Source organism: Chroicocephalus ridibundus, chromosome 2, assembly GCF_963924245.1.
Source record: "Chroicocephalus ridibundus chromosome 2, bChrRid1.1, whole genome shotgun sequence".
Lineage (NCBI taxonomy): Eukaryota > Metazoa > Chordata > Aves > Charadriiformes > Laridae > Chroicocephalus > Chroicocephalus ridibundus.
Window position 1 is genome coordinate 98,090,743 of NC_086285.1, and position 25,780 is coordinate 98,116,522.

The following is a 25,780-nucleotide window of genomic DNA, read 5'->3' on the forward strand; positions in this document are numbered from 1 at the left end:
CTCTCTCAGCACCTATAACTGTAGCTATGCCTAACGTGTACTCTGGTTAAATAACCATACATCATTTCAGGATCTGAACTAATAAAAAAAAACCTTAACTATGGATCTCACAGCATAGGACTGAGGTCGACCACAGTCATTTCAACTATGCAATGCCACATTCCCCTTATCCAGTCTGGACTCAGAAGTATCCGTGCACAACAAGGAGGATGAAAAGAATTAATTGGTTTAGGACTGTGTTATGATAGGAAGACAGTGTCTAAACTACTTTGCCTAAAGTAAGGGAAAAAAAAACCCCAAACCTTGTCAAACTGCAGCTAATCAAGATTCTATGATTACTTTAGAATAGACTAGACTAGAATAAATATTTCAGTTGGAAGGAACCTAAATGAATGATCTTCTAGTCCAACTCCCTGACCATTCACAATATCAAGTGCATTGTCGAAATGTCTCTTAACCAGTGACAGGCTTGGGGCATCACCCCCCTCTCTAGGAAGCCTGTTTCAGTGTTAGGCCAACCTCTTGGTAAAGAAATGCTTCCTCATGTCCAGTCTAAGACTCCCCTCGTGCAGCTTTGAACCATTCCCACACGTCCTGTCACTGGATCCCAGAGACAAGGGATCAGCACCTCCCTTTCCGTGTCTCCTCTTCAGGAAGCTATAGAAAACAATGTGGGTGCTCCTTTAATTCTGTCAGGTAAACTGGAACTTCAAATGCTGGATTAACTTTCATTTATTCCTGTTTAATCCCAGTAGAATTTCTTTGCTTTGCCAAATGTATAATATTTCCTATGGTATTAACTGACATAAAACAGTAGTTACTGGTTGGGATTCATGTGTTGAAAACACATGCCAAACAATTCCATGTGAAAGAAACACCATTTTTAAAAAAAGAGGTCCTAAAATACCGGAAGTACATATTTATCTCAGCATGCTCTCCTGTTGATCACTCACTTTATCTAACCGAAGAGGAAAAAATAAGCACCTTAACGCTTCGTAAGTGGTAGGAACCAATGTTTTCTCACAATAATCACGCAGCAGGGGAAAGTTGTATTTGTATCAAGATACAGTAGATAAACTATAGCTACTGGAGTAATCTATGTAAGGACCACAGTGGGTGCCAAATGAAGACTAAAAGGGGGAGTACCACAGGTTGACATAAAGCCATCACACACCTCAGCTTTGCTAATTCCACTGCCTCTCTACTTCCTTCTCTACTAAAAGAATGAAATATCCTTGTCTTGATATATGCAGCCCTTAAAGGTGACCTGAAAGGGAAAAAAAATTGCATTTGACCCTTTATGGTTGGCATGCTTTGCTAGTTTAAAAAGGATGAAGAACATCTTGAATAGACTGTTTTCCCTTCTGCCTATTTATGTACTTAATTATCAGTAAGAGAAAGCCCATTCTCACCGGAAGTTTTATTTGCTCTCTGCAAAACATTGCTTAAACGCTTTCTCAAATTTTACCTAGAGGTACAGGAGGGAGAACCGTGCTAAATGGTCAGGTTCAGAAAAGAACGTGTGCTAAACAAAAGCTGGCACCTTTAAAACCAAAAGTCAATTACCCATTGAACTGCCTTCCTGTTGCCTGATTTCTTAGGCACCTGAACCCTACCAAGCTGTCTGCCATTAGTCACACGGCCTTCTAAAGCAGAGATGATAAAAACACATGTAACACATGGGAGGAAGGAATCACCAAGACCAACTCAATAAAAATACTACCCATCAAACCACAGTTTGGGGGTACGCGTATAAAGTTAAAAAGTAACAAAGGAGAAAAAGCTCTTTCCTCTTTTCTTCTGAAGGTCACCTTTTAAATATTATTATGGTAGTAACAGAAAACCAAAGGAGAACTGAGGTCATGTAGAAACTCAGGGACCACACAAGCATATACTATATACTTAGAAACAGTAAAAGCTCCCAAGAGTTCAGCTTAAACTGTGAGAAGATCTGTTCTTTACACTCATATAAGTTTCTTTGATCCATCCTAGAAAGTTATGTTCCTCTTGAAAATGTAGATGCAGAGAAAAAAGGCTTTTAGATAAACTGCTCAGATGCAACTCAGGGTTTAATAAACACCAGGGGTCATACTGGTTAGTATTTTTAATAGGAAGCAGGGTGATGGGACACAATGCACCTCTGCAGGGTTACTTATGACTTTAAACTGCAGAGAGAGAGACACAGAGCTGGGACACAAAAACACATTTCTAAACTGGCTGGAGAAATTATTTAAATAAAGATTCTGCAAGATGAACACAGACAATTGCAGCACGCCCAAATTACACGCCAAGCCTCAAGGGAGAGGGGAGGAGAGCGCCTGGCTTCCATGGCTGCTGCACCAGGGTGATAGGAGGAGACTCTCAGAGGGTCACCAAGGTCCTTGGGGCCTGGAGGTGGGGGTTTTTCAGTCTGAGGACAAGAAGCCTACCCAAGGGGCGACTGAAAATGAAGCCAGACCCTCTGCGGTGGTGCACAATGAATAGCAACAGATCAAGCAAAGATGTTTGAGAGACAGCTCACGCTTTGGTGTGGTGGTTTGATCTTGGCTGGCCGCCAGCTGCCCACTCTATCACTCCCCCTCCTCAACTGGACAGTGGGGGTAAACATGTCGACAGGCTCATGGGTCAAGATAAGGACAGGGATATCGCTCAGCAATTACTGTCACAGGCAAAACAGACTCAACTCAGGGAAATTAATTTAATTTATTACCAATCAAATCAGACTAGGATAATGAGTAATAAAACCAAATCTTAAAACACCTCCCCATCCCTTCTTCCCAGGCTCGACTTCACTTCTGATTTCTCTACCTCTTCCCCCCCAGCAGTACAGGGGGATGGGCAATGGGGGTTGTGGTCAGTTCATCACATGTTGTTTTTGCTGTTCCTTCTTCCCCAGGGGGAGGACTCCTCACACTTTTCCCCTGCTCCAGAGTAGAGTCCCTCCTGCGGGAGACAGTCCTCCACGACCTTCTCCAATGTAGGTCCTTCCCACAGGCTGCAGTTCTTCAGAAACTGCTCCAGCATGGGTCCCTTCCATGCAGTGCAGTCCTTCAGGAACAGACTGCTCCGGTATAGGTCCCCCACAGGGTCACAAGTCCTGCCTGCAAACCTGCTCCCAGCATGGGCTCTTCTCTCTCCATGGGTCCACAGGTCCTGCCAGGAGCCTGCTCCAGTGTGGGCTCTCCACAGGTCACAGCCTCCTTCAGGCATCCACTTGCTTCGCCATGGGGTCCTCCACAGGCTGCAGGTGGATATCTACTCCACCGTTAAACTCCATGGGCTGCACGGGGACAGCCTGCCTCACCATGGGCTTCACCATGGCCTGCAGAGGAATCTCTGCTCCGACTCCTGGAGCACCTCCTCCCTCTCCTTCTTCACTGACCTTGGTGTCTGCAGAGTTGTTTCTGTCTCATATTCTCACTCCCTTCTCTCAGCTGCTTCCTAAATATGTTATCATAGAAGCACTACCAACACTGCTGATGGGCTTGGCTTTAGCCAGTGGTGATCTGTCTTGGAGCCAGCTGGAATTGGCTCTGTCTAACATGGGGACAGTTTTTGGCATCTTCTATCAGAAGCAACACCTACAGTCCCACCACTACCAAAACCTTGTCAGGCAAAGCCAATGCATTTGGAGAAGCAGTTCTGCCAGAAAGAAGTGCTGGATTTCACCCTTAGGGTCCCTTCTAGCTGCTTCACTGAGAGTCCTTTTCAAGACTGGGCAATAAACAACATAAAAAACCCCAACCAATAAACCAATTAAAAAAAAAAAAAAACAAAACAGCAAACCAGTAAAAATGCTTTCCTCCTCTCTCATTTGGCCCTTTGGTGACTGCATCTGGACTCCTGTGTCCCCTTCTGGTCTCCCCAGTACAGGAAAGACACTGATAAGTGTGGTGAGGGCCCAGCGCAGGGCCTTTGGGATGGTGAGGTGCTGGGGCATGTGAGGGCAGGCTGAGGAAGCTGCCTCTGGTCTGCATCAAGAATGAAGGCTCAGGGGTGGACCTGACTGGTGACTTCAGCTGACTGCTGGGAGGCTGCAGAGAAGATGACGACTGACTCTTCTTAGAGATGCTCCAAGTGGCAACAGACCCAGGAGAAATCCCAGCTAGACAAAAGGAAAAGACTGTCACCGTGAGGCTCCTCAGACACAGCACAGGTGCCCAGAGAGGCTGTGGAGCCACTGTCCTTGAGGGTATCCAAACATGACTGAACAAAGTCCCAAGCAATGGGATCCAACTGGGGCTGCTCTGAGCAGGAGCTTGGATATATGCACACTCTTCAATAAACAAGCTTTGGACGCATCATTCAGGACGCTGCTCTTCAATCTCACCTACCTGACTTGAAAAAAAAAAAAAAAAAAAAAAAAAAAAGAGAAACACTGCATCTTCTGCTCAGCGTGCCTAGTCTCTCTTCTATGAAATTGTGCCAATGGCCAGCTCCCTACCAGTGGCCCAGTCTCTGCTCCTAACATTAGCTGGGAGAAGACAAACTCTACAGACATACCCCAGTCTCAAGAATGGTGTGTGAAGGCCAGGTGTGTTAACCTGCCAAAGAATGGCATGGGGCCCATGCATGTCCATCTGGCAGTAACTTCAGAAGAATCATCCTCCCTCCCCATTATTTAGCTATTGGTAGTGGTCATAGCAAAAAGAGCCCTGAGTCAAGGAAAACTAGAGCTTGACTTCTACCTATCTCTCTTCGTATTATTTTTCCTTTCACTTTTAACAAAGACAGACATCACACTTGCAACGCATTTTTTCAGCTACAAACACATAGATTTTATAATATATATATACACATACACACACAATTAACAGAACAGGAGAACAGGTGCAGTTTGTTCTGAAGTTGTGGCTTGCAGTTACTTGTGGTTTTGAAGCCAGTTGTTTGCTAAAATATACCACTCTGTTGTCTACCAACTATACAATTTATTTAAGTATTTACATTCGCAGAGTAGAATAAAAAGGGTTACCCTATGTACAGGGACACTGTGCATATATGCATGAAAAGATCCTATGGCCTGCATATATAATTTATTCCATACATGCACAATTCAGATCTTTCCAGTTTTTTGGCAGAAGGAAGCTGAGCTATATTTCACAGGCTCAAACCTACCATTTCTGGCATATACACACATCCCTCAACAGACAAGTTTTGGAGGCATCTTTCAGGACATTGTTCTATGATCTCACCTACCTGACATGAAGGGAAAAAAAAACGCTCAGATAGCATTTGCATCACAAGACCAAGCTGGGTTTAATATGGTGAACAGTTTGCATTTGGGCCTAGATGAGAACAACTTTTCAGAAAATACTGGCAGGATCTTACAACTACAAGGGTTTCAAGCATGGTGGCTCAGTGATACAGTGGTGGCTCTTGTTTTGGACCCTCCTCGGAGCTCAGGCACAGTGGTATAGTGCCACGACAGTGCTGTTGGAGGCATAAGGAGCAACCTGATCAAAGTGTGAAGTTATATTGGTTTTCTAAGTTGTCTCTGCTCTGAACAAGGCACTGCACCAACTGACTTCCAGCAGTCCCTTTCAACCAACATTATTCTGTGTGTTACCAGTTGTACGGGAATGAAAAAAGCAGTTCTCATGCCAAGTTCTCTCCTGCCACGTGAAGAAAGGCAGCTACCTCCTACCCACAAGTTAGCAGCAGTGGGATGGTGCAAGCAATGCTGTCCAGCCGCAGAAGGTAAAACGGAGCTGTGGTAAGAAAGCTCTGGGTTGGGATCTTGGGAAGTACAAGGCCATAGATGCTAACTACAGAGCCCTGAGGGCACTGATAGGCCTTAATGGCCCTACCCAGCCTTATCTGGGACCTCCACATACCCTGTGGCGTTCATGAAAGCCTTGCCTGTCCCAGCCTGAGTCTGCACAGAGACATTTCAGAAGCGTCCTGGTACGTGATGCTGTTTATCCGTAGTCCAGATAGTCTACACATAACTAATGGAGAGCTATATGGACATCCTTCAAGACCATTATGCTATCTTAATTCATATACATGTAACAACCTACTTCAGTCCAAGGAATATTTTGCTTCACAGACCTGAGGTGACAGAAGCCAAACTTATACTTGCACATGAACACACCTATAACTGAACGTGATCACTACCACACAAAACAACAGTACATATAAGGTTACCCCCTTTCTCTTCTCCGCAGTGAAACTTCATATCCAGAGATGAGGGGGGAATAAAGAGAAATAAACCACAAAATTATATAAAAAAAACTTGTCTCGTGTAGCATAATTTTCATTAGACTTATTATACAGACAATGAAAGCTGATGCCACTCCAGATCAAATACTAGCAATAAAAAGCGAGTTACCTTTAATTTTGAAGCCTATATACCTTTAATTTTGAAGCCTATACCCAAAGACTCAGAAAATAAACTGAAAGGATTTGTAACAAACAGGCAACAAACCTGACTAAATCTGTGGAAGGAAACTACTTCAGCTTATGCTCCGATCATGCACAGAGACACAAGAAAACAGCAAAAAACTGCTTGCTGTCCTGCGTAGACTGGAGATTTGACTTCTCTACAAAGAGGTAGAGAAGCATCACTGACATCACGAGTATCACGGCCACCTGCCTTGTACGGCTGCTTCTCAAGTCTGTGCTAGGGAAATTGGTCTCCAGCCCTCCTGGAAACAACTGCTACTGCAAGACTGAAAACTGGAGTTGCTCTGGGAATTCTTAGTGTTTTGGAGCCTCCCACCAAGTGTTCATAGAATGCAATACAGCCTTGGAGAGCCACAGCTGGAAGCAGTCATTCATCAGGTGTTCTGCATCGCTGTGGAGTCAGCCATGTTGCTGTTGTCTAGTTACTGAACAGGTATTGATTTCACTGCCACTCTTAGTAACCGAAGCACTGAGTACTACAGAATATTGTTGCCTGTACAGCTCTTGGGACCCTCCAGCTGTGTCTGGTATTTGTTGCTCTGGGCTACAATCCACAGACACACATCCTGTAACAACCATGGTCCCAAAGAGCTCATCATCCAGAGGAACAATAAAGATTCAGGGAGGGGAAACAGAATCACAATTGAATTTGACAGTTTATTCGTGGGGAAATGGGATGTTTCTACCAGGAGCAGAAAAGGAAACCTTTTGCATTATCAAAATATTTAACAGTCTTCCTTTCTCCCAACACTCAAGGTATAGAACAACAAGGCTTGTCTCTATTTTGTTCGGCCTAACGAGCACTTGTTGTTACAGTATTAAGCTGTACATAAGTAAAAAGACTCACAGCTATCACACTATGAGGCTGACTGGTTTGAGTTGTTGATTTTTCCAAATCCCTCACACCCTTAAGAAGTCATAGCAGCAGTATCGAAGAGAGGCAGTTGAAAAAACTCTTGATTTGAATGACAATGAGCCCTTAAAAGAAAATTCTGATGCAGCAAAGGCAGTCATGAAGCACTAAGTCCCTCTCCAAGGCCCTGACTCAATACCTGCCGAAACATCCGGGAGTCTAGTTCATGATGTGCAGAGAAACAAAGGTATTCAAGTATCATTATTTGTTGTCCATCTTGCTTTACTCCCCACCCTCACACCGCATTGTTGAAAACCTATGTCGTGAAGAATACATGATCCTGAACCTGCCAGAAAAACATACACAAAGGTGGCCACAAGGCCACCTTCCATACAGGTGAGGACGTATTCGGATCAACAGGTCCTGACAAATTGCTACTGGTTAGGCTCAGTCTGGGCAACACAGTTCTTGCCCCTTTGTTTTTTTTTCCTTCTTCTACTTTTGTACTTGGAAGACTGCTTTCACAAAAGCCTATTTCTACACACCCTTCTCCATCTCCTCCCTCTGCTGTCTTCTTGCCTCTCACAGCCAATGAATCAAAAGCCAATTTAGGAATCAGTCAATATTAAGAAGTTCAGAGAGAACACAGCTTGCCATGACAATTCACTGCAGGTCAGTCCAGGCTCTCATCTCCACGGGGAACCCTGGCCCCCGTCGTAGCCATGGGCACCTGCAGGAGACACGGGCTGCCCTCGCACAAAAGTCTTGCTGTACACACACTGGAAATCCAGTGCTTCCCATTGTGCCAGATACATGGGGTGCGTGCACACAGGCTCCAAATGGCTCGACTGGCTGCAGAGCACAATATATCTATGAAGCTGGGAAAAGCTGTTCCATAGGGACCTTCTTTAAGCCAAGGGGCCTTTGTGACATTAGAGATCGGACATGAAGGATTTAAAGGAATTAGGGGATCACCGAGAGACGCATGTAAGAAAAGTGATATTTTAATTCTTTTGCTTTCATGCATTCCCAACTAAAGTTTCACACCTCAAGGATTATAGCAGCTCATTTGCAAAACAAAAAACAAACAAACAAACAAGAGTTTAAAGGTGTATCTTAAATCTTCTTCCCCCTCAATTACTCTGTAATTATTCTTGTGATCAGAAAAAAATCACAAGGGAAACAGACCTTCTGTCCTGAATTCCTGTAAAACAGAGGGGGCTGGAAGGGTATCCATGTTTTGCTATCACAGGACAGACAACTGGAACAAAGAATGCAACTGTAGAAATGGCGAGTTCTATATCCTTACAGGGTCTGTAAACCACAGAAGCCCTTTTTCTTACATTAATCTGGAATAAGAGACAAAGGAAGGACAAGACTGAACAGAAGATGAATAAACATTAGCTAACAGCAGCCTAAAATAAATGTCAAGTACCCAAACCAACCATAGAATATGTTGCACATGACCAGTTTCTGCAAAGATCAATAAAATACTTCCTCATGGCAACTCAACTTTGATAGTATGGTCTCAAAAGATTTTATTATTGCTATTTCCAACCTTGACTAAAGCTTTCAAGGCTTTCTGCTTTGCTAGAACACACAAACCATAGTAAAAGTAAGCTTTACATTTCCTCTAAACCATTGCAGAGACGTCCTACGTAAGAGCGATACTCTTCAATCACCCAAGCGCCATTTCCCTGTTGAAGTCCTATAACAGTTAGCTGAACAAGAAATTATTTCTTTGATTCTCATTTCCTTCCTTTGCTCCTCCTTTACCTCTCTATTTCTCTCTCTTCCCTCCCTTACACAAACAGGAGGAAAAGAAAAGCAGAGCAGGTTTTTTTATTACAAAACGATGGAAACATTTGAAGGGCCTTAGAATGTTCCCAGACTCACTAGAACTGTCCTGGAGCAGTGGTTTCCAACCTTTTTTGATGGGGCAAAAAGTAAATTACATACACGCCCCACTTTACTACTATATTACGCATAGTATAAAACATACTAAAACAGAAATTAAAAAAGGATGAGAACGATGAAAGATGCACCACTAGGACAGCTGCTAAGCACTAAGTCTCAGGAGTTTCATTACTGAGTCTGGTACCAAAAAAATAGCGTTAGTTGGTCCAAAGCTATAATGCAACTACAGCAAGATGAAGTTTTATTCCTCACTATAACCTATAAATTGTAATCAGTCAAGGTGCTGACCATCAGCAGGCAATGTATCTGTGCTGCTTTTTAAACCTGACTTATGAATAAAGGTTTTCCACTAAATCAAGTTCTTCCACACACTAACAATACTTAATGACCTCTCCCCCGAATTATTTCTGCTTCTGGAGTTAATACCAGATAACTTAAAATACAACAGTACAGAAAGCTTTGCTTTAGAATAAACTACTATGTGATTGTCTACATCCTTCTATTTATGGATATCTTCAAAGGGCACAAGATACAAACTGATGCAGAGTTCACTGTATAGGTTTTACAGTATTTTCTGTGTTACTGTTGATATCTTGCCTTGCACAACTTTATGGTTTTTTGTTTGTATTGAAAGATTATTTTGGGGGGGATATTAAAAATAAGCTGTTCAAACAACAAAGAAATTCTCTTTCAAAGCAGATAAGCTTTAATCATGATTTTCTTTTCTAAATCACAGCTATCAACACTGCTTGTCCCGACTCTTTGGCAAAGTTACAGGACTGCAAGAAACACAGTGCTCTCAAAAGCTGCTGGCCTTGGAGCACACAGAAGCAATCTCCACTATTCAAAGACTATTCTGTGCTCTCTCATTTATAATGGTGGCTTAAAGATGTTTTAGCACTTAACAATACATAATAAAGACAAAGGCTTAGAGCCTCAAGGAGTTTACACAACTTTAATCTCCCAGTCCTGCAACTGCCACTGTGTGGTTGAGCTGGCACTAAGCAGAAGCACATGGAGGCTATGCATTAATTGCTATGCAAATGAAACAAGTGGGTCACAAGTTCAAAACAGACCAAGTGAGGCTGTTAAAGCATGGAACCTTTTTGCACAGGGTGCTGGGGACGATAAAAGCTTGTGCCTTGAAGCTCTCTGAACTCAACTCCCTGCCCAGCTTGAGCCAGATGAAAAAGAAACAAAGCAAACGAGAGCTTTCAGCCTTGCACTCCGGTGAAGGTGAAGAACTCTGCCCTCAACATGCCTCTTAATCTAGAAAACCATAACCCTACTACCAAAGCCCTGCAGCCAGTGCTGGCTTTTCTTAGGCCCCCCAGAAGCAATTCATAGCCTTTATCCCTCTTGCAACTGTAAATGCCATGACTTACTTCCCCCTTTTCATACAGAGGAGAAAAATAGCATACAAAGAAAGCTAAAACACTTGCATGTATAAGCACATTTTGCCCTGAACACCAGGGATAGAGCTATCTATGGAAAACACACTTGGCTTACATCTCTGCTTCATCTTCCTTACCATTCAAAAGAGCCCTTCAGTTTTGCAAATATACAGGGAAACGGGCATCCTCTGCTTCCTCAGACAGGTCTTCTGCTTCTGATCTGCCCTATTTCTTGCTAGGAAAGGATGTTTCGCTCTCCCTTTCTGCTTCCCTTCTTTCACAACATTACACAACTCTCCTTGCTAAGTAACTATTACTATTATTATTATCATCAGGTTCCCAATTAGGTGATCTGACAATCAGTGACAATGTAATCTGTTTTTTCTACTATGAACAAGCTCTGCTTATTAGCTGTGCCCTTATGATCAGGTCCATCATAAAAGGACACACAATTTATGTAATATAAATTTTATCAGGAACACACACTAAACTTCCTAAAAAAAGCCAAGCCATTATGGACATTCAAACATCATTTTGCCAGGATAAATACATACCCTTAAATTAACTGGGGTATTAGGATAATGTTTAATTAGATAATACCAGTCTTCTCTTCCCCAAAAGCATAGATTCCCTTTCTCAATATCAAGTTGTTATAATATCTGGATAGGTTTCCTTTTTGTTCTTTAAAGTCATTGGTAAAACACAGATCACAGTGCAGCTGGTAAAACACTGATCCGACCTAATCACATTGACCCGTGCTTGCTGGAGAATAAAGCTGAGAATTCTGAGATGATACAGTTCGAACCTACTTTTCACAAGATGTCAATATTGCAGCTATATTTTACCATTATTTTATTCTAATAGCATAGAACACATCTGTCTTCTGTTACTTTATGGAAAAAACATTTAAATACTGACCAGATAACTTAAAAGCAAACACTTATTTTCCAAGTCTGTATATTCTCTATGCACGACCCAGGTTGCTGTCATACTGACACGTGTAATGTGAACAGACAAAGGAAAAGATTAAATATATAGCAATATAGTTTAACCACAAGGCTGCAGTCTTTTAACCGTATCTTATTAATATATCTATCTACCTGTATCTGTAAATAAATACATTTATAATTAATTAACTGAAGTTACACTTACTGTAACCTGGGAAGCATCCATGAATTGCAGGCCAAAGTAATCTGTTTCCACGAGGTCCAAATGATATACAATCTGGTCAAACAACTCCTGTCCCTTTGCATTTTTCTGTAACAGAAAAGAAAGTGGGGTTTTTTTGTGTGTGGATGTGGGTTGGTTTGTTTGGGTGGGTGGGTGGGTTTCTTTTTAAGTTCGAATGGGGGAGAGGAGATGCACAATGGAGAATAATACCTAAATAGTCATTCTGTTTATTCTAAGGAATTGTATTGACATTTCTTTTTATTTTCTTCAAGAAAGAAAGTGACATGTTGTTCTTGTCTGCAGCTATTCCAACAGCATCAGACTTCACTCTCAAAGAGAAACTTCCAAAGTTCACTGTAACTCAAAGTGGAGGAGAGAAAGATTTATGTCCTGTAAGTGTCCTAAGTCACAAAGCCGACACTTTAAACCCCAGGAAGCCAAATTCTCCAGTCAAAGCTTGCTTGACACACTGCCTGAAATCTCCTGGCTGTTACCACATACCAACTGCAGTCACGCAGTGCCATACCACCATTCAAGCTGCAAAATAAATTCTGGACAGCTTGAATAGTTGAAGCGCACTGTGAAGAAAATTAATGGGATTTGATAAGAATCTTTTCAATAGTGTTGCTAATTGCAATCGCATTTACAGTATTTAAATGGAGAAACAAAAAAAAAAAGGCAGGACAAAAAAAAAAGCTACAATTCTTATTTGGCATGCCATCTGAAACACAAAGTCATGGAAACAAAACGAACCCCGATTATGGGCTATGGGTACTAATAGAAAAGTTAGCTGATCTTAAAGCTAGGCTGCATTGGCCTGTGAACTTCTTCTGAGGTTAAGCCAAGAATTTAGATACCCAGTGCTTCAACTTCAAATGCTAGAAGCAGCAAAGCTTGGAGGTTACAGGTGAGTAGGAGGAAGAGGAAAAAACAAACCATTTTTTCATGCAAACCCTGTTGTGTTACTTGGAGAAGGAAGTTTTCAAGTTCCTGTGTAAACAAAACCTTTGGCTAAAAATACATGAGATGATCATAAATCTCAGTAAGAAATTCAAGCTACGGGTGTATTTTATATAGAAAAATACAGATCTGGTATCACTTTTGTGCCTGTTGTCCTTCATACACCTTTGAGGCCCTCATATACCTTTGAGGATTTGGTGTTTTTTTAATTTTTATTTTTTAAAGCTCTAACATATTTGGCATTCCTACTTCCTCCCAAATTGTAGCAAAATTCACTGATTTCAGCTGAAGGAGAGCTAAACAGTATTCAGTTCCTTTAGTCTGGCTTTCTGCACAAACGCAGCATCAACTGTAAGATGCAGAACTCCTGTCCAGGATTCCAAGCTGTCTAAAATCTGTCTTCTCCAGCAAAAGACAAGCAAGCTTAGGTGTAGGTAGCAAATTTTATTTAAGTTGAGTTTTTGGGGGTATGGTTTTGGGTTTTTTTGACAGAAATCAAATCTTATCAAATTTCAGGAACAGATTAGAAGCTCCATTAAAACAAGCTGCATAAAAACTTAAAACTAGTATTAAATCATCATTGTAAGATGCTTCATTATTGGGGGGGGGGGGGCGGGGGGCGGGGCAAGAGGTGAATAACAGACATTCTTAATCAAAGTTCAAGATGCTATTGAGAACAGATGAGAATACAACAGCTTCTTAAAGCAGTACATTGCTAAGAAACCATCATCTTTAGGTGTACAATAATTGCTATAAGCCAAACAGAAAATTTGCTAAAAAGTATCTAGAACACATTTTCTCATACGTAGTAAATTCAGCACTTGTTAAAAGAAGCCAAATCAAAGCACAACAGAATTTAAACTGATTCTGCTCAAATGAGGGAGGAGAAAACCCTCCAAAGCCATAAGAAAAGAAATGGTAAGGCATGAGGAATTCACAAAACTAGGAAAAACTGATTTGATGTCCTATGATCACTCTATTCCTGGCATTATGGCATTAACTACCAGCATGTTTATCTTCGACCGCCACACACCCAATAGAAAGCAGAGAGAGCACACTCCACCTTCTGTACCCAAATAGTAGTTAATGTTCAACATATGTGCTACACGCAGAATAGCTCTGCACTGCACGGCTAGACCATAAAATGCAGTATTACATACATAGCTTACAGGAGATTATAACATTTAACTTGTCACTAAATGAGCTTTCCCAGCAACTCATACCATTTAGATGATAAAGCTGCTGCAATCAACAAACTGATGACAAAAAACTTTCTTTGAGATGTTAAACCAAAGGAGGAGATAAAAGTGACTAAACTCCTTTCCTCTACTACCAGTAAAGGATGACCTGCTCTCCTTTCTTCTGCCTCTTCACTGCCTGACAATCCTGGGAGTCAAACTGCAGACTGATAAGTTGTGCATTGAACGATACGTGTGGTATATGCAAAATAGAAGGGCTTTTCCTTGGGAATTACATATGCCCACATGCATAAAAGTGGTCTCTAACAGCAAAAATGCTCAAATTATAAGACACTTCTGATTTTCATGGTCTTTTCCTCCTCCTGTCCTTCTAGATAACACAGAAGCTAAAAAAAAAAGTTTCCTCTATCAAAACCTGGTACCACATAAAGAATATGAAACTGATTTCATACAATAAAAAAATTCAAAGTAGATCTAATCAGTTGGAATTTAACAAATGGCACTTTCTCTACAGACTCTCAACTTGTACATATTTTTGGAAGATATACGTGAAAAAAAAAAGCAACCTTAAACTAGGAATATTTTACAGTCCTACCTTGCTAGACAGATGGTTCAGAACTGTCAGATGTAAAAGACCTGCGTAACTTGCACCTCAAAAAAAAGAGTATATGGCAACAAACAATATACACATACTACTATATACAGTTGCTACTTTGTTGTTCCTTGGAACCCAGGAGAATTTGTGCGAGTGCCTTGAAACCTCACAGGCAAATGCTGGGGGAAGCATTTCAAGTGTCCAGTTTACAAACAAACTACAGCTGCAACCCAAGGTAAAACTGAACTAGCATGAGGCAGTCACTTGAGTCATAGAATTGCCCTTTCAGATCATCTAGTCCAACCATCAACCCAACTCTGACAAAAACCATCACTAAACCATATCACTAAGCACTATGTCTACCTGTCTTTTAAATACCTCTAGGGATGGTGACTCAACCACTTCCCTGGGCAGCCTGTTCCAATGCTTAATAATCCTTTCAGTGCAAAAATTTTTCCTAATATCCAAGCTAAACCTCCCCTGGTGCAACTTGAGGCCACTTCCTCCTCTCTTACCGCCTGTTACTTGGGAGAAGAGACTGACCCCCCACCTCGCTACAGCCTCCTTTCAGGTAGTTGTAGAGAGCGGTAAGGTCTCCCCTGAACTTCCTTTTCTCCAGGCTAAACAACCCCAGCTCCTTCAGCCACTCCTCATAAGGCTTGTTCTCCAGACTCCTCACCAGCTTCGTTGCCCTTCTCTAGGCCAGCTCCAGCACCTCAATGTCCTGTGTTCTCTTTTGCCTCTTTGGCCTTGAAGGAATACAGAAAGACTGAATTACACTTGCAGGTCAGGAAGCTCCATGATAATGAGAAACTACTGAGAGAAGGCGGGGCGGGGGGGAAGAAAAGGTGTTTCTCACATCAGTCAGCCCCATGAGCCTCCACACCTGACAGTGGTACAACTTTCCTCCACTCCATATCCCAGAAGCCCTCCTCAAATTTTCTTTGGGACCCGGAATCATGGCATCAATGAAAATTCTTATGTTTAACGAGGACTTATTGCTGGGTCCTCCAACAAGGACTCAAATTGGTATAAAGCACCTTGTAGAGCCACAGCGACAGCTGCACGGCCCACATTTCAAGTAGGCTAAATCTTTAGCTGCCAAAGACATCCAAGTCTCAGGGACTGCACAGAAATTCTTGTCAGCTAAAACCTGACAAAACAAAGATTCACTTCTCTAATTAGAAACTCTTCCAGACTTGAGAAGTGAATAGGCAAGAGGTTTTAACGTGCTTTTGGTGGGCATGAAGGAAAGGGCAAATTCATCAGCCAGGGGCATTTTACACCAACTGGCTCTGTCCAAACAGGCTGATCGGCGTTGATTTTAGCTCTTCCAGAATTCTTTGAAAGGTGCTGCTAACGGGCATGAAAAGGGAACACAGAAGCCAGAGAAGTCCCAGTTTAGTGCAGATACAGTGCAAGAATGCCATCCATCAGCCTCAGAGCACACCCAGCAAAGCTGGAGAGCTTCTGTGCTTCCCCAACCTGACGTGCAGCACGCAGCAACCAAGCACAGTGCTTTACATGAACACAAGTGGAGTGGCTGAAATTGAGTCATACTAGAGAGTTCAGATTACAGCATCACAAATGAACTATTAACAGATTTCAGAAACAGCTGAAGTTGTGCTTGGGAAAACAACCTGTCAAATAAGCCAGGAGTACCTGAAATAGCCTACAAGTTGACAAAATGATAATTGAAAAATGAGGAAAATAAATTACTGCCAAGAAAAAAGTCAAAGCCAATTAACTGTAATGTGTCCCAAACTGAATAGTGAGTAGTAGCAGAAATGAGTAGGTAGGGCACATTGAGTTTCTTTTTCTAAAGAAAGCACAGGATTATGTATTCTGCAATACGTCAAATATTTTTGCAGAGTGGGCTGCTATGATCTCATGGTCACAGACACCAGGTTTTTGCTTCTACTAAGTTAGTAAAGGAGCATTTGTAGCTAGTAATCTTCTGCTCTGCAGGCCTGATACTGCTCTATTCCAATGGCATCAGCATTTCTTCTCCTTGGCATTTCCTGGAACCAGGTAGCTCTGTATGTTCTGCTCAGTCCTCTTACACCTGAACTGTTATTAACTCGTTTTTCAAACCTACAACTACGGATTTATCTGCTGGGCATATTGCTTAGTAGTGAGAACTTGCTTTGCCTTTTTAACAGTCACTGGCAACGTTGTTTTCCAGCATTTCAGGCATACTACAGGCTAAACACGCATAAAGCCAGCTGGGCTTCTAATTAGCCTTTGACTCCTGGTGCTTGTCATCATCTGTCCTTTAACTTGCTTTCTTCTTGATAGTGAAGCCCTCAGTTTCTCAAACACATTCACCTGTACTGAAAGAAAGCAGTATTTGCACAATTTTAAGCACTGAAATGCAATTCTGTGTTCTTAAGAATCTGTTCATTGGGTCCCTTGGGAAGAGGGTGGGACAGACACCACCCTCCGCACCCTCTAAGCTTGGTCACTGGGAGGTGTGTGACTACAGTACAGACATCCTTTGGATCATGAGTCTTGTAGGCACATCAGAGCTAGCTCTGAACTAAAAAGAGCTGCATTTTACACAGTCTAACAGCTTCAGCCAAGTACAGTTGAGGCTACGTCTGGGCTTGCAATAGCTGCACAGAAAACCACGCTATCCAGCCCACCAATAACGTTTTTTCAACTTCCAGTTTCCATGCTGCCATCCAGAGATGACACTCTGCAGAGGGCATGCTGCGCTCTGCAAACTAGCCATGACCTTGGTGCCTGTCCCACCCTCCTCCCAGGGGACCTCATGATCAGATTCATAAGAACGTGGAGAGAGTTGTATTTTTGTGCTTGAAATGATGCAAATATCGCTTTCTCTCAATATACAAAAATTCAGCGTTAAGGACTAAAAGAAAAACAAGTTCTTTTTTAAGACATCGTACTTCCACGAGGCTGGCTAACTTGCTCAAGCTACGTGAAGATGCTAGGTTATTTTGTTATCCATCAACCATTGACTCAAGTTTCCAGTTCTGGCTCTACGCCCACTTGAAAATGTGACACTGTTGAAATAACCATTAAGCCTCTCACCCTGTCATAGCAGTAACAGCAGCATTGATTCAGAGCCTGCAACTGCATGCAAATTATATTTAAATGTAGTATGGACCATAGAAACAAACAGCATTCCTGAACATGCCCAGATGAAAATGCAACTGATGACGCACGTGAACTTTTAGCTGAAGGAAAACAAAATTAATTCTAACCCCTTTGAGAAATTAGTTAAAAACAAAAGCCCAAGTCTCCTTAATCTCCTCCTACAAAAAAATCCCCCAAAAGCGCCAAACGCATATACACACCACCAAAACCCCAGCCCTTCATCAGGAGACAAAAAAATCCCCTGAACGGCATTTATTTATTGTAACCTTGAGAGCACAAACACTTTTCTCCCAGACGTTTTTGTAAATACCTCAAACTAAAGTTGCTATTTCCTGAGCAAAAGCAGCTTATGAGCAAAGCAAAAAAGAACCCCAACCAAGAAATCAAGCCACTTGCTTCAAATTACGCTTAAAGACTATGATAAAACTAGGGACTCTCAAAAATTAGGACTCTCGCAAGTCACATCCCATCGAGGGGATGGAGGAATCTCAAAGAAATAGCATACTGCCATTTAAGTCCATTCTCCCTGCTGGTAGATTGGCACTAATAGCAAAATGAGCTGGGTTTCTGCGACTAAGATGCCAATGAGAATTTGCAGACAGATATTAAGAAAAAAAAATAATCCCCAAATAGTGGATATAGTAAACCTCACCACTGCTGCACGGCAGCATTTCTAAACAGCACTCAAACTCTCATCTCTCCACCAACTGTTGGCAAGAACAATCAGTGTTCCTTCCCTGATAAACAAGATGGAAATAGGGATTAATGACTGCAAAAGACAAGTTGCACCACTGCAACTTTTTACAGGACAGCAACGATTGAAGGTAGTAAGTCTATAGAACTGGTATAGAGGAGAAGCCTGAACAAGAACAAATAAATAGATCTCCATTCATACCAGGCACTACGTAAACCCAAATGGCACTGGGCTTCTAGTCACATCACGATACCTCTACCATCCTAGCACGACATTGTCCAAGTTTCTTGTGTCAGCCTAAGCTCTCTACCAGCTATGTAAGGGCAGTCATTTGTGAATAAAAAAATAAAAGTGAAAAACAAAACCAAGAAACCCAAAACACAAATTAAGGGTAGGGAAGAATAATATGCTATTTTCAAGCTCTGCAACAGGAATGAAGAAAAGATTTTTAATTATTCATAAAATATAAACTCATTGAGATCAATCAAAGATTGGAACAGCAGCACAGCATCGTATACAGAAAATATAGCAGAGAGGGAGTTACCTTACATACAGAACAATCACTAAAAAGCTCAAAACCATGCCAAGTAATCTGTTGGAAAGATGTCACATGTACAGCAACACTTAAAACATAAAACAGATTTCAAGGAAGTCAGGTGAGATTTGAAGAGTGAGTATAGGGTTTCCTTTGCCAGTTTGTGCATCCCTGCTTCAAGTTGCTTCCTTCCCCATCTCTGAAACACACTCTGCCTCTTCCTCAAGTGGACAAAGTACAACAGCAGGTGGATAAGCTTTGTGAAGGGATCTGTACAATGCTAACTTTTTCTGAAAGCTGGTTTTGCGCAATTGTTTTCAACATATGCACTTTCACTAACTGAGCTTTACGGTACGGCCCTTCAAAAACTACCTAGAGCCTCCGAAGTCCCTTTTGCTGGTGAAAAAAGCAGCATGAAACCATCCTGTCTCAAGACCTACATTATCTGGAAGGGAGAACCTTCACCACTTGCTTAGTTTTTTCAGGGAAGATGTCAGGGCTGCCCCATGCTGGACACAGTTGGTTCCAGCCATCTCCACAATGGATCCACTGGTTGCTGGTGGTGGGAAGCGGGTACTAAAGTCAGGAGTGAAAGAGTGAATTTGAGCCCGTGGAAGAGCTATCTTTATCCTGACCCACAAGCTTTCTTGTTCCTGTTTTTTCCCCCCATATTTTCTTCCCCCTTCCTGCTGATGAGGGGACTGGATGAGCAGCTGGGTGGGAGGCTGGCTGTTGGCCAAGGCTAACCCACCACCGTGGGGAAACCCTTATCCAGGGCAATTTTACATTTCTATCAAGTCAGCAGTCATCTGAAGGACATGCCGCCTTGGAAGAGCCTTTAATCTCTCCAAAAGCCACATGAAGGGCAAGCAGATACTACTGTGATGGGTGCCCTGTAAGTGCAATTACTATTGGCAATGTTAATATCAGCACTGACATTTTTATTTTATTGGACTCAGATGAAGGTGAGAGTTTCTGTTTACTGTCCCTATCACCTACATGTACTACTGGCAACACAAACATCTTCCCTGAGAAAAGCACTGTCAACGCTTCTAAACGGGATCCTCAGGCAACAGATAAAAAATACCATCAGCCACAGAACAAAGTAGAAAAAAAAATCTTTACTTGTAACTTTATGTTCTAGAAGTGGGTCCGGACTCCTGTTATTTCAAATACATACAGGTTACCCCATCACATTTCTACACTCAGAGGCACAATAAAAAAAAAAAAAAAAGTTATTTGTACAGAAGGAAGATTCTTTTTCCCCCCTAGACTGCCAGCTCCCTCTCCTGACCTGCTTGATATACTGCATGCACCTCAAGTTCAAGTACACAGCTGAAGAAACACAAAGTAGCTAGGATGAGGAGAATAAAAACCTATGCCGAGAACTCTTAACCTACATGATTCCACTCGAGATATAATTTACAGTTCTGCACCCCTGGAGGAAGAGATAGAACTTGATAAAGGAGTTGATAGAACTAAAGGTTGTATAGAACAACAATAAAAGGATAGAACTAAAGCTTGTAGGTAGACCTATGGGTGTTGAAGTGGCAGCCACCTCTAAGAGACAATACCATCAAACATAACACATAACATCATGCTTCCCTTGCGTGACTCACCCATCTCCGGCACAAATCATGGTGGGATTATAGGTGCCATTTTGCTGGAGAGCTAGAGAAGATTCTAGGTAATGACTTTTAATTGCATCTGAGAAACAACACAGAGCCCCAGCATAAGCTAAATTGACCTAAAAGAGAACAAAGAAAGAGGCAAATGCTACTAGAAGAAAATCTCAGGAGAGTTTAGCAAGGACTCTCTGCTTTTTTATGCTAATGGCAGTACCAAAGTTTCAAAAGACATCTTTGCTTTCTTATACATCTGCATTTGAATGCTCCATGAATAGGAACGGTTTTAAATAGATGCAGTTGTACAAACAGAATTTTCCATATGGACATGTGTCTTTCATATACATTTTGCATGTAGGTATGTCTAACTCAACTCTTTCCAATTTTTTTAACTTGATTTTAAATAGGACACTTATGGCTGTCTACAATAGAATGGTTTACTGATAAGGCTCCACTAGCAACCTTCCTCTGGCACAGACACAGCTACGACCAGCAGTAATGCCCAGTCAGACAACACACGCAATACAAGCCAGAAGTACCATTATATAAAGGAAGCCTGCAGGGTCCCTGCTGTCCCAGCCAGCCAAATCACAGGTTCTGCTTCCAACTCTTACCCAAGAGGTTCATCAGTGCAGCTGTACAGCTATATGCCTAGTAAAGAAGTGCCTCCAGGGGGAAGTTACATCAGTCTAACATCGCTACTGGTTTAAGCTAACAGCGTTTTCAAACCCCCTCCCCACACAAGCATCCATTTATGGGCCACATTGTACAGACTGGTACGGGGCCTGTCCTGACAAAAGCTGTTTCTCGAACACCAGGTAACGGGGCAAGGAGGAGGCCGCAAAGCTGTGCTGTGGCTGGGAGGCAAAACCTAGAAAGGCTGCTCTAAGAACAGACATCTTACACAACGCCCTATAGGTCATTGCTTTTAGTGTATGGAACAGGCACTTGTACAACCAAAAAGGTACGGATCCCTTTAGAAATATTACATCACGTATGCTGCAGGAATTTACTTCTATCTATGTCTGGATAAAACTAGAAGTTCCATAGAACCACTCCTCTCTTATGGCATAAATACTGCGCACTGTTTCTGCTCACATAATTCACGTTCAATTGCGCCTATGTATGTTTTTTTAACTTAAATAATCCATACTATTTGTGGCACTTTTCATAGCAGAAAATTAATTCCACATGCATGCTAACATTAGCATTAATTACCTATTCCCTTATCTGACACAAAGTCTTATAAAGTGCTAAACCTTCCATATAAATCCTATTAATTATTGATCACCTTGACAGTTATAGCCACTAAACAAAGTTCAAAGATGCGAAACATAAAAGCAGTGACCACAAAGGGAGTTTAGAACTTGAGGACAAAGCTCTAAGGTGGTCCTCTACAGATTTAAAATGCAAAGACAAACTATCTTAGAAGTTACCTATTTATTCAGACAGCCAACAGACTTCAGCACTCTTCACTCTTTGTTCTTTCATACACTAAGCCACAGGACCTCTCCAAAGAATCAACTCCAATTATTTGCTTTTCTCTGAAGAGAACCAGAAATCCAGAGATTCAGAAAAGTCAGTAAAACCTCTTAAAAGACAGGTTTTTAATCAGCAGTTTAAAAAACAGATAAAGACCAGGGAAGTTTGCCACTAAAAATATTTCATTTAGTGGGCACCCAGGAAGACATAATTCTCTTTAAACACAAGCATAATTAGCCAAGTACATGCAATTAAGGAAGATTACTACAAATTACATTTCTCTCTAGAAAGACAGAAGATGCAATAGGAACAGGCATGTGTTTTTTACAAAAAAAAACCCCTCACTAAATTAAAGGTAAAATAATAGTTCAAGTTTATAGAAATCACCTCTCTCAGATGACGCAACTGCTCAGTGAGGAAAACCCTACAGCCAGACCTAGGTTTATTATATTGAAAAGAAGTCCAGCACTCTAATCTTCTCACTGCTCCAAAGGAATTATATGAGATATGATAAATTCTCATGCTATAGAATTTAACTTCTTGGTCTGTTATAAATATTCAGATTTGAAGAAGAAATGGACAGCACTGCAATCAGCATGGCAGCACAACATTCTGCTTATCTTCATTCTGAAGAATGAGCAATGACGTCTCTGGGTTTTTTCTAATTAAAGAAAAAGCATGTTTAAGGTACAAGTTCTGAGTGGGTACGTGAGGAGCAGAAAGACGAGGTTACAGCTAAAATTGATTTCTTCTATTTCATGCCAACCAACAGATCATCCAATCAAGTTAAGTAAGAGGCTGAGAAGATAAACGTAGGGATTATTAACAAAGCCTCTGACCCGACAGTTAGCATGCAGAAAAGCACAGTATTGATCAGAATCTGGAAAAGTGACAGTTTCGAAAAAGACAGACAGAAAAGAGGAATCACAAATCTGCACAAGTGTCAGACTTTTCCCCTGCCAGGTTGCCCGTAAGCCGCAGTTTTTGCTGCCTGCTTGGAGGGAATATCATATGCCAGATATTCCAGAACTGTTCAGACAAAAATACAGATGAAAAATATATGATCAAAGGTAAGTGCTACATGTACATACATTCCAGAGAGTACAGATAGATTAGCAATAGTTAGAAGGCTGCCCTGCATATGGTTTGATTTGAAAATCCAACTGCAGCAGGCTGCAGTTTTTACTAATTTGCAGGAAGGTTTGAATTTTGTCTTTCACTTTGAGGTTTGGCTGCCCCGCCTGTCTCCATGCCATTAAACGGATTCTGGTCATTTACACGGCAAGGGAAATAAAACAGAATCCAAAAGACTACAGTGTAAATTAAACCCAAACACCATAAAGGAGTAAAAAAAAATAAAGTATCAGCTTTTCATCTTGCTTATTTTACCTGTGTATTAACATAACCTTAGTAGGAGCTTACACTCTTGAGTCAGACCACCACCCAAACATAGCAAAAACTTTGCTATTGCCACAGTGATTACCAGAGATTCAGTGGAACTGGCGACACTCCCAGTGTACCATGATGGGTTAATGAGGCATTCCTTCTGGCTGACTCTTTCCACCTGGACATTTTACCTCAACAGAAGTTTTGCTATGCTTGAAAACTTTTGCAAAAATCTTTTTCTCAGAGTCTGGATCTCAAGACAGATCACGTCAAACACTCTGAACTGGCCAGTCACACATGGCTGAACAGCTACCATCTCAGTTGTTTAAAATGGTAACTTGGTCTTTTAGTCAAACTTTTTTTTTTTTTTTTTTTTTTTTTTTTAATTCAGGGAAACAAATGTCAAGAAATGCACCAATTCCTTACTTACAGAATGGATATATCAGACCATGCTAGCACGGTCAAGTTCATATCCAAAAGCCACTGTAACATGAAGCTGCTTCACACCACAGCTTTTAGTTGGAGGGATAACGAACTAGTGAAAAATGAAATCACTCTGTGGTGGCCCCAGCAAAGGCTGTACCACCAGTTCTTTGCAGTTGCAAGACAGCCTCCACGCAGGTATTAACTAAAACCTTCGTTCATAAAGCAGACAAACAAAATCAGTAAGGGGCTCTTCTTCTCAGAATAATTTTATTTCACAATGAAAGTGAACATAGGAGCAGAGAATTCCCACAAACTCACAGTACTTCAACTAAATATTCAATTCGATGTAAATCACCAGCATTAATACCAAGCATTCTGACCATCTGAAAAGCGACTAAGTGACTGGAGGATCAGATTTTGCTGTCCTAATTCCCTATTCTATCACTAATAGAAACAACATTTCTCATTTCCAGATTTAGGCAGAATCAAGAGCAAACTCTGGTTCTTCTGTTGGAGCAAAGTTATGCAAGCCAAACTATGACTATAGTGACAATTTTGCTGCCTAATGGCTTTTAAATGACACCAACAACTCAGCTGACTTCAAAGTCATACACGTGTAGCCAGCAGAGCCTTTAACTGCCACCGAGTACAACGCTGTACCAATGACGCAGGAAAGACAAGTGTCAGCTCACTTGTTCAGCTGTGCCGATTCAGAAAAAGACAGCATGTGATGAAGTTTATTCAGGCTGAGCCACAAAGCACACATGACTGTTTATACAGCCAGAGAGTCTGTAGATTGAGAGAGATTCAGTTTTTCATCTCACTGTATAGAAAATACCATATGTTGGAGGAAAACAAGCAATTCAGGGGAAGAGAGTGATAAGCTGAATGCTCAATCACTCGCCTATCATGCCCACTGAAGATCTTAAATTATATCCTCTTTTCAAATCTTGGATGAAAGACCAGCAAAAGTTGTTTATCTCGACTGTTGGGTTTTTATCATGATTTCTCACAATATCCTTGCACCTGAGCTGGGGTATTATAGTCTAGATGGGTGGATTACTGTAGATGAAAAATGGCTGGATCACTGGACTACCTGGAAATCAGTTGTAAGTGGAATTCCTCAGGGATCTATCCAGGAACATATCTTGTTTAATACCATCTACCACATGGAGGAAGAGATGGACACATCTTCGGTGACTTCTTTGAAGACGCCGAGCTGGGGCGTGCAATCGACTTGTGTGAAGGCACTGCACTGACAAACTAGAGTTCAGGAAAGGGCTGTGATAGTCTTCAGACACTGGACCACATGTCCCATAAGGACAGGCTCAGGGAGCTGGGCTCAGGCAGTCTGGAGGAGAGAAGGCTAAGGGTACCTATGAGCAGGTTTTCAATACCTGTTTGTGTTGTTACTGAAACGTCAGAGACTGTGAATATCAACTGAAACAGAGATTTCGACTGGTACGTGGAAAAAAGTTACACTATGAGGATAATTCAACATTGGAGCAGGTTACCCAGAGAAGGCATAGAATCTCCATGCTTGGAGGTTTCCAAGACCTGACTGGATTAAGACGTGAACAACCATGTCTGAATTCAGTGATGACCCTCCTTTGAGCAGCAGGATGGACTGGATAGTTTCCTTAGGTCCCTTCCAACTTATCTAATTCTGTGGTTCTATGATATGACTAACGTTACAGTTCTCTTTCAGTTTTACCTACAACTTGCTAGAATTTCTAGCAGTCTTGCACCTTGCACACATTTATAAAATAGATTCAACATGTTGCACTAACGTATGCTCTAATGCTACCTACATTTTAAAGAGCACTTTTCAAATATTTTAAATTAGCTTGTAATCTGCATCCTTTCATTTGGGGGGGCACAACGAGCCTTTTTTAATTCCAAACAAAACCACTGTTGAATTGTTTCACAAATGCCTCCAGACTTGATTCTCAACTCCCAACAGGAGCAATTCATCTGTAGTAACTAGAGTTAAAACTAACGCTTGAGAAGAAAAGCCCG

General features: G+C 41.6%; 1 protein-coding gene across 4 annotated transcripts in view; it reads right to left on the bottom strand.

The window, feature by feature from the left end:
• The window catches only part of EPB41L4B (erythrocyte membrane protein band 4.1 like 4B), a 180,832-nt gene that overhangs the window by 114,032 nt on the left and 41,020 nt on the right, over positions 1-25,780 (bottom strand). For all 4 annotated transcript variants that reach the window (XM_063326273.1, XM_063326272.1, XM_063326274.1 and 1 more), the window contains exon 2: positions 11,722-11,826. In XM_063326273.1, the coding sequence (XP_063182343.1) occupies positions 11,722-11,826 (105 nt within the window). The remainder of the gene's footprint in view (positions 1-11,721; positions 11,827-25,780) is intronic.